This window comes from Pogona vitticeps, chromosome 15 (assembly GCF_051106095.1).
Source record: "Pogona vitticeps strain Pit_001003342236 chromosome 15, PviZW2.1, whole genome shotgun sequence".
Lineage (NCBI taxonomy): Eukaryota > Metazoa > Chordata > Lepidosauria > Squamata > Agamidae > Pogona > Pogona vitticeps.
Genome location: NC_135797.1, coordinates 3,391,842 through 3,407,669, shown reverse-complemented (window position 1 = coordinate 3,407,669; position 15,828 = coordinate 3,391,842). Strand labels below are relative to the sequence as shown.

At 53.6% G+C, this 15,828-nt stretch overlaps 1 protein-coding gene across 12 annotated transcripts in view; it reads right to left on the bottom strand.

Moving 5' to 3' along the window:
• The window catches only part of TPM3 (tropomyosin 3), a 44,474-nt gene that overhangs the window by 9,736 nt on the left and 18,910 nt on the right, over positions 1–15,828 (bottom strand). For 4 of the 12 annotated variants that reach the window (XM_072984091.2, XM_020810800.3, XM_020810808.3 and 1 more), the window contains 6 exons: positions 12,397–12,530; positions 11,217–11,334; positions 10,496–10,566; positions 7,898–7,973; positions 4,260–4,322; positions 3,235–3,304 (listed from right to left, as the gene is read on the bottom strand). In XM_072984091.2, the coding sequence (XP_072840192.1) occupies positions 3,235–3,304; positions 4,260–4,322; positions 7,898–7,973; positions 10,496–10,566; positions 11,217–11,334; positions 12,397–12,530 (532 nt within the window). Of the gene's footprint in view, positions 1–1,619; positions 1,703–3,234; positions 3,305–4,259; positions 4,323–5,675; positions 5,752–7,897; positions 7,974–10,495; positions 10,567–11,216; positions 11,335–12,396; positions 12,531–15,828 lie in introns of those variants that run through there. The other 8 variants (XM_020810801.3, XM_020810797.3, XM_020810807.3 and 5 more) reach the window with 4 other exon arrangements.

Genomic DNA, 15,828 nt, shown 5'->3' with positions numbered 1-15,828 from the left:
GGCGAAGAGAATCCCAGTCTGCTTTAGCGCCGAGAGCCTTTTTCATCACGAGAGAAAGGAGCCAGAAAGCACGGCGGCCGCTGACGCAGGAAGGGGGCAGCGGCCCGGTTTCAGCGCCACACGGCTGGCCTGTCGGGCAAACGAGAGCCAAGCTGCCGTTCCTCAGCCTGGTGCCCACCGGGCTACAGGGTGCCCGCTCCCCCCCCCCCCCCGACGGCCCCATCCAGGCCCGGGGAGCTGTTTCCTGGAAGATCTGGAAGGCGTCAGATGAAAGACGAGGGCAGCCCGGCCGTCAGTCCTCCCAGTCTTGGGTCTCCAGAGGTGGACAAGATAGCGAGGGGACTGATCCAGACCACCTCCAGGAAGAACCCCCAATCCCAACACTTTTTCCCTATCTAGTGAGACCCTCTGTCTTGTTTTTTCACCCCCTCTCTCAATTCCTTCTTCTTGCGAGCCATGCCTTTTAGTTTAGAAGCCTCTGAACCCAGAACCTCAATTCTGAGGTCCGTATACTGCTCTGAGCACCTTTTTTTTGGGGGGGGGGTTTGAAATGCAGGGCAGGAACCATTTAAAATAAATGGAACCATTTACAAAGGTTTCAATCAGCGGTGCTCAACCTTGGGTGGCCAGATGTTCCTGGACTACAACTCCCAGAAGCCTTTTCACCCACTAGCTGCACTGGCTAGGATTTTGGGGAGTTGCAGTCCAAGAACACCGGGGGGGTGGAACGACCCAAGCTTGGGAAGCACTGGTTTAAATCCATTTTAAAAATACACGTTGCCAAGTTTACTTCCCTGTCCATGATGACTTTTTATGAACTGATCTTTTGTCTGCTGGAATCTCTGCTTTATTTCTGAACTAGAGATCTGCCTTTTTTTGTTTTGTTTTGTTATTTACGCTGTAAACCACTTGGGAAATTCACACAATGCAAGGCCAGGGAGTGAAATAAGACAATAAAATGTTGTGGGCAGTTTTACATTTGAACTCTGGCACGTAACTGCTCTGCTAACACACCCTGGAAGCTTAGCTGTGCATGTCTAAAGAACGGGAAGGGCTGGGACTTAATTTCTGCTCTGTTGCTCCCAGGTTATGCTCGGAGGCTTACTTAGTGCCACAATTGCCCACAATGGGGATTTGAACCCTGTTCTCCAGAGTCCTAGTCTGTCACTCGACTGCAGCATGCTGGGAATCCATTCCCACGGTAGACCTACCAGTGGTTAAGGCAACGATCGGCTGGTCCAAAGGCAGACTGGGATCTCTGTCTTAGCAACCACCCTCCAGAGCATCATTAAGGCGCACTGCGGTTACGTTGCCGCTGGATCAATCGGAATCTGTATGTCCGGATGATTAGGAAGCGCCATGCAGCAAACCAGGTGCTCTCCATGTGCATCGGACACACACTCCCATCGTCCCCAGCCTGCAACGTTCAGGAACACCCAGCCGAACGCCGGCTGAAATGTGGACAGGCGTCACCCTCCGCTTTTGTCAGGGCGTTTCCCCCGTCCCTAAAGGTCTCTCCCCCCCCATGACACACGAGGCGGGTTCAAAGCACAAGCTGCCACGCAAACCACACACACACACACAGAGCACCCCACCCCAGCTGGCCGGAGGCCTGGTATTTACATGGAGGTCATGTCATTGAGGGCGTGATCCAGCTCCTCGCTAATGGCTTTGTACTTCAGTTTCTGCGCATAGAGTTCGTCTACAAGAAAAAGCGGGATTAGGAGAAAACGAGGCTGGAGGCCGGGGCGTGCGGGGTGGGAGAAAGAAGCGGAGGAAAGGGGATGATGGAAAAGAAGCAGCCAGCCAGCGGCCGGCAACGCCTGCCGGGGGGGGCCCCCCGGCGATTAAGGAATTCCTACACGGGGATGGGCCCGCAGGAAACAAACACAGATAAGCTGTCCTTATCAGCAGAACCTTCTCCACGCCCCGAGGAACAGGGGCTTTCAAAACCAAGCTCCTCAGATCCAGGTTTCATGCCGAGCATTGGTCAGAGAACGAGTTTTAAATCAGAATTTCCAAGGAGGATTTTTTTTTTTAAAGGAGAAAACAAAGGAGGGAGGGGGAAAGGCAGCCTCTCATTTTGCACCGAATGGATCCGTGCTCGGGAGGTTTCCGCCTAAACCGTCCCGGGCGGACTTTGATTTCCACCGTGACTGAAATCAATTTGATGTTTTAAAGAAATCCTTGGTTTTCATCCCACCCCACCCCTCCAGCCCGGCCTCTGTGTCTCGCTTCTGGAGTGGCGGAATTTATTCCGGTTTGCTAAAAGGAGGACCCTCCATGCAGGGGTCGAGGCTGTGATCTCTGCTAACAATTCGAATCGGTTTCTCATCCTGGTTGCTTTGGACTGCAGTTCGAGGTTGGGGAGCGAGGACGGGAGAAAGGAAGGGTGCAACGGAAGCTAACGCCCAACCCCAGGGTTTTTGATTTCAAGGAAACAGCATTTTGCACGCTGATGCGCCAGCGGGAGAGGCATGAGAAGGACTGAGTCGGAAGAAACAAGACTCTAGGTGAAAGCCTTCCCCGCTTTCGAAAAGCGCACATCCATGGAAGGAGAGAAGGAGAGCACCTGGAAACACACAGAAGCAGGGGTCACACGATTCTACTCCCAACTCTACAATGGCTGCCGGACACTGGACTGGGTTCTAAACGCGCGCACATTGCATCCACCCTGACAAGCAGACTTTTCTTTGCACAGGAAAAGAACGATTCCAAGCCCCTCACCATCGGCGCAAGACACTGACACCAGTTAGCCCATCTTCCCTCCGTAAGCTCAGTGAGGACATCGGGGGGGGGGGGAATACCGAAGTCTTAAGAACCCAAGACTGACCCTGCTGGATCAGGCCATCCGTTTCTTCCCCTCCAAGGGAGGCCTCTCTGGAGTCCATCAGCAGAGCTGGGGGTGGGCGGGCAATAAAAAGACTCTGGCTTGTGTTCCCCGGTCATTGGGATTTAAGAGGTAGACTGCCTCTGAGCAGAGGAGCTCTATTCCTGATTATTGATAAATGAACACCGGAGACCTTTCCAGCTCACAGCCCTCTTCCCCCGGTGGGCAAGGGGATGCCCAGATGGGGGGCAAAGGGGGGATGGGCACAAGGCCACCTTCCTGCCTCATTCCTGCCATCCTTCCTTTGATTCTAGAAGTGCCAGGAAGTCCCGTTCGTTCTTTCCCTTGGGAGATGGCGGGGTCCCCCCCTCCCTCAGTTCCCTGACCGGCAGCTTCAAGCTTACCTTCCAAGTCATCAATGGTCTTCTCCAGTTTGGCTACGGATCTCTCGGCAAACTCGGCACGGGTCTCGGCCTGTGACGGGAAGGAGAACGGGGATCAGGCAAGGAAAGGGACCACCTGGCTTTCTACAGGGGGTTGGTGGTGGCTAGAAAGAGCTGCTGCACGGCTACACAGAAGATCTTTGAGCCGCACAAGGCAGAATACAGAGAGGGACCGATAGCTGTGTTTCCCCCATCTTTGCACCCAGGAGGCCCCTGAACTGAAAATGAATCAGGGGCAGGGGAAAACCAGGAGTGGATTGTTGCGTGAAAGGACTGGGCCATGCCCTGGCGCTAAAAGCACATTCCTGGGGGGAAAGTAGGCTCCAAGGTACGGGATGCTTGGGCTCCGTGTTAAGGGTGGTCCCCCTGGGCCCTCATTGAGCATCCTCAGCTCCCTGGGGGCTTCGACTAGACATAGAGACGAATCGGGAGGGGAGAGTGGTGATTGGTCAGGATTTGTCATTTGTCAAAGTTGATGGATGGACGAAGCCACAAAGCACCAAATTTTAGGGACAAATATTTGTCGATTCGGCATTAACTGAACCCTGGCTGTCCCTTCTTGCAGCCAACCTGCTGGTCAATGTCCCAACCATCAGCTGATCGGCAGGACACTGACCAGCAGGCTGGCTGCAGGAAGGCAAACCCCATTTCCATCCTGGAGCCAGCACGCATGAAGCGACGAAAAAAAAATGGGTAAATATTCATCCCCGTGTCATTGGGCTCTCCGGACCCGGTGAATACGAAGAGATGAATATCTCCCGAATCAACGACAGTTCACGAATATTGTGATTTGTTTTTTATTCATCCCCAGGTCTAGTTGCGACTCAAATGGGGGTCCCATGAATCGGCTCTACAAGATCCCCACTTTTGAGCCAGGGGGGCCCTGCCAGCTCATGAGCTCCCAACACGCACGAGGTAGACCTTTTTCAGTCATCAAGACGTCCACAACATGCCACCTGCTCCGGTTCGTCCGTTGAACTGCTCACCTCCTTGAGTTTGTCAGTGAGGATCTTGATCTCCTCTTCATATTTGTCCTCTTTTTGAGAGTACTGGGGGGAGAGAAGGTGTGCGTTAGGGTCCAGCTGTGAAACCTCATCTTCTCTTAAAGACACCACAGCCTGCTGGCAAGAGGGCTCCCCGCTGCCTGATCCGAACACACCACCCTTGGCTGAAATACCTTTTTAAAAAAATCTTCCTCTCTTTCACTGAAGATGGACACTGTGAAATAGCCAGTGTGTCTTGATCATCCCCAGGGAGTATGGGCGTACTAGCTGGGGACGATGGGCGGGGTGCTGCCAGCTCAGGGGAGCTTAAAGAAGGCTGGCGTAGTGATGACCGCCAGGCTAGGCTAAGGCTGGCCCTCCAGTGGCTGCTGACATACAACTCCCATCCCTCCAGGCGTGACTGCCGATGGGTGAGGGGGATGATGGGAGTTGTAGTCCTGCAATTCCCGGAGGGCCACAGGTTCCCAGTCCTGGGATCAGAGCAGCGAGGGAAATGGACATCCTTCACATCCTTCTCCGGCCACAGGGCTTAGACTGAAAGCAGACCAAGAACTTGGCGTTCTCTTTCTGAGCCCAGACTACCTCGCAGGGTTGTTGCGAGAGCCTCAACCCTGCTCTGAGCTCTTTGGGCAAAAGGAAAGCTAGAAGCCCAAGAGAGTCTCTCACCGGAGAGAGACCGCTCACTGATCCTCGTCTAAGCATTTCCCCCCCTGCCACCTACGGGAGAGCCCAAAGGCGCCCAAAGGTGGGGCTTCTGCCCAGGTCCGCTCACGTAGCCTTTTTTTTCCCCATCCCTCCCCTGGAGATCCTGAGTCAGGTTTTGAACCTGAGCCAGCAGGGTGGCATGTCACGCTCCAGGCCACCGGCTCCCAACTTTTGGGCCTCCTGAGGATCCCCAACGATCACTCCCGGACATCCAGGCCAGCGCAGCCCAAAAGTGGCCCGCTGCAGCCTTCCAGATGTTGGTAAGACGACCGTGCTTAACAGCCCCACACGGCCCAGCAAATGACCAAGGATGCCGGGAATTGGCGTCCATCAGCAGCCGGAGGATCCCATCGACTGTAGAAATCAAGATTCACCAGACCCTCTAAGGCAGGCGCTACAGGCTCTCCCCGGGGCCACCCTTGAACACCTTCAAGATCAGGACTGGGGGGGCGGGAGTCACAGCCTTCCAGATGTCCTTGGACTCCGGTGCCCATCAGCCTTACCCAGCTGAGCCTCCAGGTCGGGGATTATGGGACCCAGAGTCCTAGAACATTCAGGAGACCGGGGGGGTCACCCCCTTCCCACTCTAGCCGAGGCGCCCAAGACGCCACCCTTACATGAGATCTGACGCACGGGGAAGGGCCGAAGTGCGTGCGTGCATATGTGTGCATGTGTGTGTAAAAACAGCCCTACCTTTTCTGCTTGGGCCTCAAGAGATTTGAGGTTGTTGGTGACATTCTTCAGCTCCTCCTCCAGCTCTGAGCATTTACTAGAAAATGTTTGCAGGCAAGGAAGAGAAGTGGTGGCCACAGGAGGGGTGGGTGGGTGGGTGGGAGAAAGAATTTTGGAGGTTGGGGGGAGAGAGGAAGGACCAGAGAGAGAGAGAGAGAGAGAGAGAAGAGCGAATTCGTGAATCAAGAGACAGAGAGTGTGGTGTGAGCTTCCAAAGAGACGGACGGGCGTGACAGAGGCTGGCTGTGGCTTCCCCATTGGCAGAGGCTGGGCTGCGTTCGTGGACCCCGGGGCGGGACGGGCCCTTTCCCAAAAACGGACGCCTTGCAGACGCTGCAGGGGCAAGGATTCTGAAAGGGGGGTGTACCCGGGTTTTATAAGCCTGCTCGGGGGTTCGGTGGGGGGACACGGGAGAGGAGGGCCTTCTCGGTGGCAGCTCCCAGACTGTGGAACTCCCTCCCACCGGAAACCAGGCTGACCCCCATCTTGGCTCTCCTTCTGCAAGCAAGCCAAGGCTTCGCTCTGCAGCCAGGCTTTCCCCAGGGAAACCGGCTGCCGGAGCGGAGTTTTTAAACAGACTGTTACGCCTTCCTGCTTTGGGTGTATTTTTGGTACTGCTTTTGCTTACCATTCCTCAAAGTCCTATTTGTTTTATCCTTTTTCGTATGTACAGACGTACCGGGTTTTTTTAGCTTTAAATATTAACAATGTAACCTCTCTTTGTATCCTTACACTTTTCAGCTTTAAATACTGTTTTCTAAAGAGATAAGCCGCCTTCTGTCCTTTTTAAGGAGAAAGGTGGGGTAAAAATATATATATATATTTTTAGAAAATTTACATCTCTCTCTATTTTTTCAGGTTCTCAATACCTCCCTCCAGACACTTCTGTTCTAAAGGAGAACTACGGTTCCCGAAACAGGGCCACCCAAACCCAATTTTCTCAGAAGTATTTCCTCCTGATACCAGTGGGGCTTCTCCTTTGGTTAAAAAAACTGTGGTTTTAGCAACATAGGCGGAAATGTGCCATTTTACCACGGTTAAACTTCCCATACTGCTCCTTTCACTGCCAAAGATGAGGCGAGGATCGTGTGTATAGAATTATAAATACCTCGCAATATATATATAGCTGGATGCAAGAAAAAGCCAATAGATTTTTACTTCCTTGCTGTAAGAGGCGAGGAAGAGAACTAATTATTTTCAGTTCTAAAAATATCATTCCTGTCTACTAATCTCTTGATCTCCCGGCGAGTATCCTAATAATATGGCTCTGTGTGTTTTAAAAGTTCTTTTTCTGTCCCTCCCCAGATGGTTTCATTTGCTACATGAATTCTGCAGAGCCCCCTATTTTACCATTAGCTGCTGTTGATTCATAAGTCAACCTGCATCTGAGAGGTTAAGAAAAAAAAAGTTATTATTTCTAAGAAAGGTCTCAACTCCAGAATTCTCCTGAGTTTAGCACAACTGGGGTCCATCTGGAAATACAGGCATAAAAAGCAACAATTGGGTCTCTGAGGATGTGCAAAAGACTCCTTTAGCATCTTTTTTTTTTCAGGGCTAATGCAGTAGGATTTATATTTTAAAAAATGGGGTTTAACTCCAGAAACCACACTCCACGGGGCAGTAGGGGTGGAAGAGGTTTCTGCGTTGGTGCATCCAAGACGCTGATGCTGCTTCAACAGGCTGAGGATAGTGCCACAAAGCTTTGCTAGAAAGGCCGTGATTTGAACACGCAGCAGGTCCTTTCATTTCTGCAATCATGGGGCGGGGAGTCTCACGGGAGCGCTGGCAGGAGATTTTAGACACGGGCACGCGCGCGCAACCCTCCCCAGCACGACTGCAGAGCCCGCAAGGCGTTGCGAGGACGATAAGGCACCGAAGCTGCCGGGGTCGCATCCGTTCCGGCCCTCCCCAGAACCCGCTTTGCCGTTCCGGATGAAGCAGCTCAGCAGAGAGAGGGGGGGGCCACTGCCGCTGCCCCCCCCCCCTCTGCTTGAGAGGAAATAAAACAAGCCGGGCGAAGTCAGCAGAAGAACCAGCGCAAGCCTTTGAAAGAGCCAGGAAAGAGAGAGCGAGATGCATTTGAAAGAGCATAAAATGGGAAAGGCAAGGGGAAGGAGGGGGGGTCCGGTGAGAATTTAAAGAGCAGAGGTGCTGGGGGGGGGCAGGCAGGAAGGGCGTAATACCTTTTCTTCAGACTGGGCCAAGTACTTCAAGTTTTGGTCCATCAGTCGGATCTGCTCCTCCAGTTCTCGGCAGCGGCTGTCGGGCGCGACCGGCCACGGAGTTAAAAAGGGGGGAGGGCGTAAGGGGTGTTTTTTTGGGGGGGGGAGGCAAAAGGAGCAGCAGCGACAGCGGAACGACAAAAGACACAAAGCAAAGCCATAAACAAGGGGGACAAGGGGAGAAGGGACGAAGAAAAATGAAATAAAAAATAAAAGGCCGTCACGAAACAAGCATGCTTGGTGGGTTGGGGGGGGACGAGGCGTCTCCGCAGCCAGAGAGAATGTCCGGCGGTTCGGGGGGGGGGGGAGAGAGCAAGCGGTGCAGGTCTTTCGAACTCGTGACACAAGGAAGGAGGGCAGGGGAAGAGCGCCCCTGCCCTCCTGGTTCACCCACCCGATCGCCAAGGACTACCATGCCCATCCTGAGAGAGATGAGAGCTGTATTCTAGCAAAAGGGGGCTGCTTCAGACTGTGAGGTGCAAGCGCTGGTTTTGGGGGGGGGGGCGGGCAATTTTTTTGAAAAAAATGATCACTCAAGGGCATGGAAAATGGTCTTGAGAAGTCTCACTCACACACACACAAACCCTAGCCAAGACTGCCTTCTCCTCCCTTGGAGACCTCCCCAAACTACGATTTGGCTGAAAGATGGGGCAGCTGTTACGGGCACAACAACACACACGCACACACACACAAAAACCCTCCGGGGCTTCTCAGGAACACCTTAGCTCCCATTTTTTTTCCTTCAAAATTTAAAACCAAGTTTCTAGCTCTCAAGGCTGCAAAGGGGATTCGGCATCAACAGGCAGACGTTTGAGAAACAGGGCCACGTTAAGATGATGCAAAGGGCGTGTTGGGCCCCCGATTCAGGACGACCATCTCCAGGGAGGGGAGAGGCCGTGAACCCATTGCGTGCAGCCAGGCGCACAGAGAAACACACCCATACACATGCACACACCACTAAGCGTGAAAGACACACACACACCCCCCGAAAAGCGAAATCAAGTGGACAAGTCCGCAGGGCAACGGCTGGAATCCACCAGCCACTCCGGGCGTGTGCGTGAGACAAACCGATGCTGGGTTTTAATCCGAGCTTGACTCCCGCTGCTGGCTTACAAACGGATTCTGGAATCCTAGCTTGGGGAGGGCTTGGAGGAGAGACACCGAGCCATTTCCAAGAGAAAGGGGGAATGAATAGAAGCCACTGGAGCTCCCGGGGGAGAGGACCCCCCCCTTCAATCTCTGTTTGCCTATTTCTCAAGGTCAGGAGCCCTCAAGTCACCTCCCTGTCAGGCCAGGACAAGTTCCAAGGACAACCCTCTCCTCTCGAAACAAAGCTGATTATTTCACCTCTTAAGGTGAAATAAGCCCAGCCATTTCAGCTGTCCTTTCCCCCCCTACCTTATCGAGAGACCCATCAGTCATTTACTGCTCTCCAGGCAGAACTGGGGGGGGACACATCTCTTTTTTTCTGGACTACGACTCGTCACACTACCTGGAGGATGATAGCTGTTGTAGTCCAAAGCTCGGCCAGGAAATCTGGACCGCAATGCAGTTGCGTGCAATCCTTCCGCGCCTTTCCATCAGCCACGGTTGAGGGGGATGATGGGTTTGCGGGCCAGAACATCTGGACAGCTCAGCGCTCCTAAGCCTCGTCATGGGAAAGAGCCTCACTTCTGGGCATCAGGTGCCTCTTCATGAAAAGCAGAGGCGCCGTCCTAAACCTGGCAGGGGTCTTCCCTCCCTCCTAGCAGAACGGCTTGGCCTTTTGTGTCAAGAGAGAATCCAAGTCTTCCCCTCCTGGATTCCATCCGGCCCACCAGATGTCAACCAGATGCCACCGAGGGTGCTCCGAAAAGCAAGAGAGAGAACCCGGAAGGCCTCCACCAGGGTGGTCCAGCTGATAGACACAAGCAACAGCAGGAAGCCAGTGGCTCGGTCCGGCTGCCTCCTACAACAACAGCCCTGCTGGGTCTTTCAGACAGTCAGGGAAAGCCTGGCCAAGCGTCCAGAGGGAAGAAGGGACAGCCTCCTTCAACGGAGAGGCCAGAGTTGAACCACTCTGTTCTGGGGGCAGGTCTGGCTGGCCTCGGGGCCATCTGGGACCAGCTTGGGGAAAATCCGTCCACTTGGGAAGCAGGGAGACGGAGCGGAGCCCCTTACGGATAGACATGTGCGGCTAAGAGGCGCAGCCACGAGAGGTCCGCTCTGCCCCATTCCGTAGCAGGCCTCAAGGGTCCTCCTCATCTAATTCCTTCCTTGCATGCCGCCACACCCGAAGGTCAAGAGGGCGCCACCAAAGTCAACACCGCTGAGTCAACACCACGCATTCCACACCGGCGTCAATCACAGGCATTTCTCTGGGACTACTCTGCGCAACACCCTCCCGATCTGCGGGAAGAGGGAGAGAGGGAGGGGTCCGCGGCCGTGGTTCCCTCCCTGCTAGGAGACAGCCTCTCGTTCGACAGGGTGCAAAGCTGAGTGCTGGGGCGAAGCTTTTGTGCAGGGAGCGCTTGTGCCCCGGGCCGAATCGGAAAAGGCTCGGCAAAGGAAGGTACTCACGATTCTGCCAGCTCAGCCCTCTCCTCTGTGCGCTCCAGGTCTCCTTCAATGATTACCAGCTTCCGGGCCACCTGGAAAGAGGAAGGGTCAACCCAACAAGAGAAAAACACACACGCACCGTTGCCAATACGGCGGGGGGTGCTACCAGCTCTGGAAAAAAAACCCAAGGTCCCTGAGTCGCCAAAAGGTAACTCCCAAATATATATATATTTTAATCTCGGCACTATTTCCTGACCCGCTTTGCTCCTCTTCCGGAAAACCAGCAAGAAACTGGGAGCAGATATCGTGGCAGAGGTTGAGAAGGATGAACCCCCCCCCCTTCATGATCAGGAATGTGCACAGGGATTACCCGTGAGATCCTGCCCATACTTTGGGACTGCCCTCAACCCCAAACTGGCCTCGAGTGAGCTGGGGGGGGGCAGTGGTAGTGATCTCAAAACTCCGGAGGCGGAATTAAAAGCCAGCAAAACAATTTTGACAGATGCTGGTTGTAAGTCTCACCCTGCTGTCGCCCACCTCATTGTCTTCTACCCTGGCAGGTAGAAGACTTTCTTCTGAGCTTCAGATTAGGTGTGTGTGTGTCTCCTACTGTAATTGTATCTGAAAATATTATGGGATTGAACCCAGCAGCTGCAAGAGGAAAGGCATCGGCTCTGCTCTGAGCTACGGTCCCTTCCTGCTTGCAGGGGAAGGACCTGCGTTCAGCCCCGCGGATGCTCACCTCCTCGTACTTCCGATCCGCCTCCTCGGCGATGTGCTTCGCCTCCTTGAGTTGGATCTCCTGCAGCTCCATCTTCTCCTCATCCTTCAGGGCTCTGTTTTCAATGACCTTCATGCCCCTGAGTGAGAAAGGGGAGCAGCCGGGTCACTCTCAGCATCTCATGTAACTCCTGGCCCGCTCAAGAGAAGGTCCCAAACAGAGCCAGCCGTGCTAGTCTCTCTCCCGGAGAACAGCAGCATATAATCCAGTGGTTCCGAACCTTGGTTCCTTCGCCACAAGCTGTGCTGGCCAGGATTTCTGGGGGTTGTAGTCCGAGAACCTCGGGGGACCCCAGGCCGGGAGCCACAGATATAACCCAGCACTCAACCTATTTGGATCAGCCAACAGGTAGAGAACCACCAAGGGTTGGCACCTTCCCAGCCCTCCTGATGTTCTGAATGTCCACCTTGGGCTGTGCCAGTCGAGGCGTCTGAGAACGGAGATCCTCCGCCCTTTGTGGGGCGAAAGCAAGAGGATCGCGGCTGCCACTGGGCTTCCGTTGGCACGAGACGAGAGTCACGGCCCCAAGACGCCCTCGCCGTTCTTTCCCTGGGGCTCTCTAGCAGCTGGTCAGAAGCCCACCAGACCCCACCTATCCAACCAACCCGTTCTCCAGCGCATCCTACAGAAGCCTTGACCCTACCCTACCCTGCCCCTGGAAGTCATCCGGCGCCCCCATTCCTTCTCAGAGCTTGGAGAAGTTTCGGCTTTCCTTCCCTAGGAGATACCCCCTTGGTCAAAGCCACGGAAAAGAGATCTTCCCCTAAGCTCCGGTGCTGCTGATGAATTAATACTGGGCCGGTGTCTCACCGGAGCCTATTCCTGCTCCATCACCCATTGCCCCAAATTCCCCATCACACAGTTTATGTAAGGCAGTGGCTCCCAACCTTGGGTAACCTGATGTTCTTGGACTACAACTCCCAGAAATCCTGGCCGGTCACAGCTGGCGGGGAAAGCTCCTGGGAACCACTGAGGTCAAGGGCTTGCGACTCCTACACAAGCCGGGGCGACACGTCTGGTCCTCCAGGTGTTTGTGGAGCTTGGCTGGGGCTCAAAGGAGCCCATTTTTCTCCCTGCACAATCCCCCCAAAACCAACCCCAGCTTCAAAACTCGCTCTCGTCCCCTCTCCCCGTCATGCACCTTTCACTCTCGTCCGCCGCCTTCTCGGCTTCCTCCAGCTTCTGCAGGGCCGTGGCAAGGCGCTCCTGGGCCCGATCCAATTCCTCCTCGACCAGTTGGATGCGGCGGTTCAAGGAGGCCACTTCCGCCTCCGCCTGCGGAAGGAAAGGAAAAAAAAAGACACGGAATTGGGCGCGGAACGCCACTTCCTGACCCGCCGATTTGGAAAGTGATGCTCAAGCTCCTAGTCCTCAGGGCTGTGCGTCGTCCCTACAGGAGTCAGATCAAGACGGCCTCTGGATGATATCACAACCTCGTCGCTTGTGTTTTTTTCCCCCTCTGCTACTGAGAGACCATCCTTCAGTATCTACTCTTCTTGAAATACTTGCAATTGCCCCTCATCCATTTTCCAAAAGAATGTAGCATCACGAAAACCCAGTCCGTGCGGGGATCCCTCCTCCCCACAAATAAATCAAACCAGTACTTTTGGAAACAGGTTTTCCGAAAAAGCTGCAAGTGATCTGCTCCTTCCTACCAGCCAGTGCCTGAAAATGCCATAGAGGCATTGTGTCTAACCTGCTGGAGAAAGGACAAGAGCAACATCCCTAAATGTCCCAAAGAGGGTGGTGGACACCCTGAATCCCCCCCCCATCCACCCGACAGATCCAAAACCCAGCTCTGCCGTTCTAAGAGGAGGAGGAGGTTTCAAAAACACCAGACACAGTCAATCAAAATTACAAAAACATTGGCTGGTATCATATAGCACAGACAAATTTAAACCAAAAACCTAATCGTCTGCTAGATATCGGTGCAGCATGTGTGCTGTTCCTAATATTGCTGGGGGATTTTTTTGGTAGCTCTGAGGGTGGTGTGATTTCTGAGACCTGCAACTGCTTATATAGGACTGTGTGAAATTTCTTGATATTGTTCCCAATGCTCCGATGACAAGGGGGACCACAGCACTGTGTTTCATCCACAAACGAGATGTTTCGATGGCCAGGTCTCTGTACTTTTGCTAAGTTTTTCTCCCAATTCTTTATTTTTCAACTCGGGCACCTCCTGGAACTGCAACGTCAACGATCCAGACATTTCCTCGTTCTATTACGACTCTGCCCGGCGTGTTTATGTTCAAGGTATCTATCCACTGGGATCCGGAAATCCCACCAAGATATTGACTTTGCTATTTCCTGACCCGTTCTCTACCCGATGTTCCCATAACGTTCTGCCTCAACCTGGTTTGTTTCGGACCACCCCTACCCATCAGCCCCAGCTAGGAAGGGCTGTCACGTGACCGTCGGTGGGAGTTGTGATGCACACCATCGGGATGGAAAAAAACCCACCCCACCCTCTGGGAAGCGGGATTCCAACCCAACCCCATTGCGGTCATTCACGGGCGAACGGGACAGACCTGGGAGGCAGCCAGCCAGAAGCCCGGCACAATGAAAAGGAGCACTGTTGAAATCAGATGCCACATCGCTTCTGCCCTGGTTCCCCGGGGAACGTGAACACAGACACACAGACACACACACACCCTGGAACCCAAGAGGGGAAGCCAGCCACAGCACAGCCCAAACGCCAGCTTATAGGGGGGAAAAGGATAATTTCCTAAAGAGCTCCATTTTGGCAGCCTGCACATCACTCTTCTCTTCCCATATCCTTTCCCAGAGAGAGCCACCCTCTCCTTCTCCAAACTCAGACCCAACCCCTTGTGCCAGGCGCTCCCCTTCCCCTGGCACGGGCACAGGAAGGAAACACCGACAAGGCAAGGCAAACTTCCGGGAGACGCCAGCCAAGGGTTGGCGAGAGCGGAAGGGAAGCGGGGAGTTCGGCGTGCTCGCCTCTTCCCGTCGGGCATCAGCGTCCAGACGGGCAACTCCCTGCTTGGAAGGCAAGCGAGATGGCACAGGACGGGCCTCAAAGGAGGGCAAATGGTGAATTCTCTCTCTCTCTCGGCCCTAACGTGCGAGCAGGGTGTGCATATAAGAAAGAGCAGGCCATTCCCTCCTTTCCTGAAAAAAAAAGCCTCCTCTTTTCTTTTTGATCCACAGATCTGGGTTCTAGAGGTAGACTGCTTCTGAACATGGGGGGTTCATATTCTCAGTCATCCAGATGGTTTAGGGGGCAGACCTTTCCTGGATCAACCCAGGTGTGTGTGTGTCTAAGCCCTGGGTGGGCCGACGGGAGATTCCTAACACCTAGTTGGCAAGCTGAACCCTGAGATGCTTGGAAGAGCCCACTGCCGGATTCAGACCCGAAAGGGTGGTGGTTGCTACGGAGAGGGGCCAGAATAGGGTCCCCCCCATCAATAATCTGCATTCTTTAACAGAACTGAGCCCCCCCCCCGCCCTTTCACACTGAACTATATGATTATTCCCTCTCTTCCTTCCTAAAGCTGTCTTCACGAAATGCTAGGAGAGACTCAGTGGTTGAGGTCTCTGGCTGCAGAGGTAAAAGTTGGGAGTTTGAATCCCCCCACCCACTGGGCCTCCTTGACAGGGGCTGGACTGGATGACCCCGAGGGTCCCTTCCAGCTCGGCGGTTCTAAGAGGACATCTCAGCTGCTTGAATTCAGAGCCGGAAGGGCAACCCAGCCCTTTATTGTTCCTGTGAAAAATACAGGAAGCCTTGGAAAGCACCCAGAGACCTAACGACCGATCCTCCCAATGCAATGACTTTTAAAAATCACATTGATTTCAATCCTGATTTAACTGCTGGATGGCTCAGTGGTTGAGGTCTCTTGACCGCGAAGCCAGAGGTTGGAAGTTCAAATCCCCCCTACTGGGCCTTCTTGACAGGGACTCCATGATCCATTGGGTCCCTTCCAGCTCTGCCGTTCTAGGATAATGACTAAATGTTTAAAAAAATCAAATTTTTTACCATTTAAATTGTCAAAAACATTCCGATTTTTAAAATCCGAATCATGACTTAAATCAGGATTTTAATCCAATTCACCCTGGTTGCAAAGCCTCCACCCCCTCCAAAAACCCACACTTTTCTAAGGTCCGGATTTCATAGTCAAACCACCCTGGTGCATTTGTTTGTGCTACAAACTCTCGGGAAAACTCACAATACCTCAGCAACTAGATTAGGGAAGAAACGGATAGTGACACTGATCGCCAAGTCCTCGGGTCGGCTGGCTGGCAGGTTTTAGAAGCTATAATCCAGAAGTCACGTCACCCGGCCCTTGCAAAACCAACATCTGTGTGGAAACTTGGAATTTTTCTGAACCCCTGATTGCATAATATCTGGAGAATTCTAGCCATCTCTTTGCAAGCTCGCACAGGCCTGCCTGGAGGGCAGTGGGAAAGGGGGGGAGGAACCCATCTTAGCTATGTCTGCCTTTTTTCTGCCAATGTCGCCTGGAGATACGGAAAGGGGCGCAGCAAGGAGAGAGACAGAGACAGACACGGAGAGCTCAAGCTGGAAATTCTGCTACCCAGTCTGGAAGGGGCC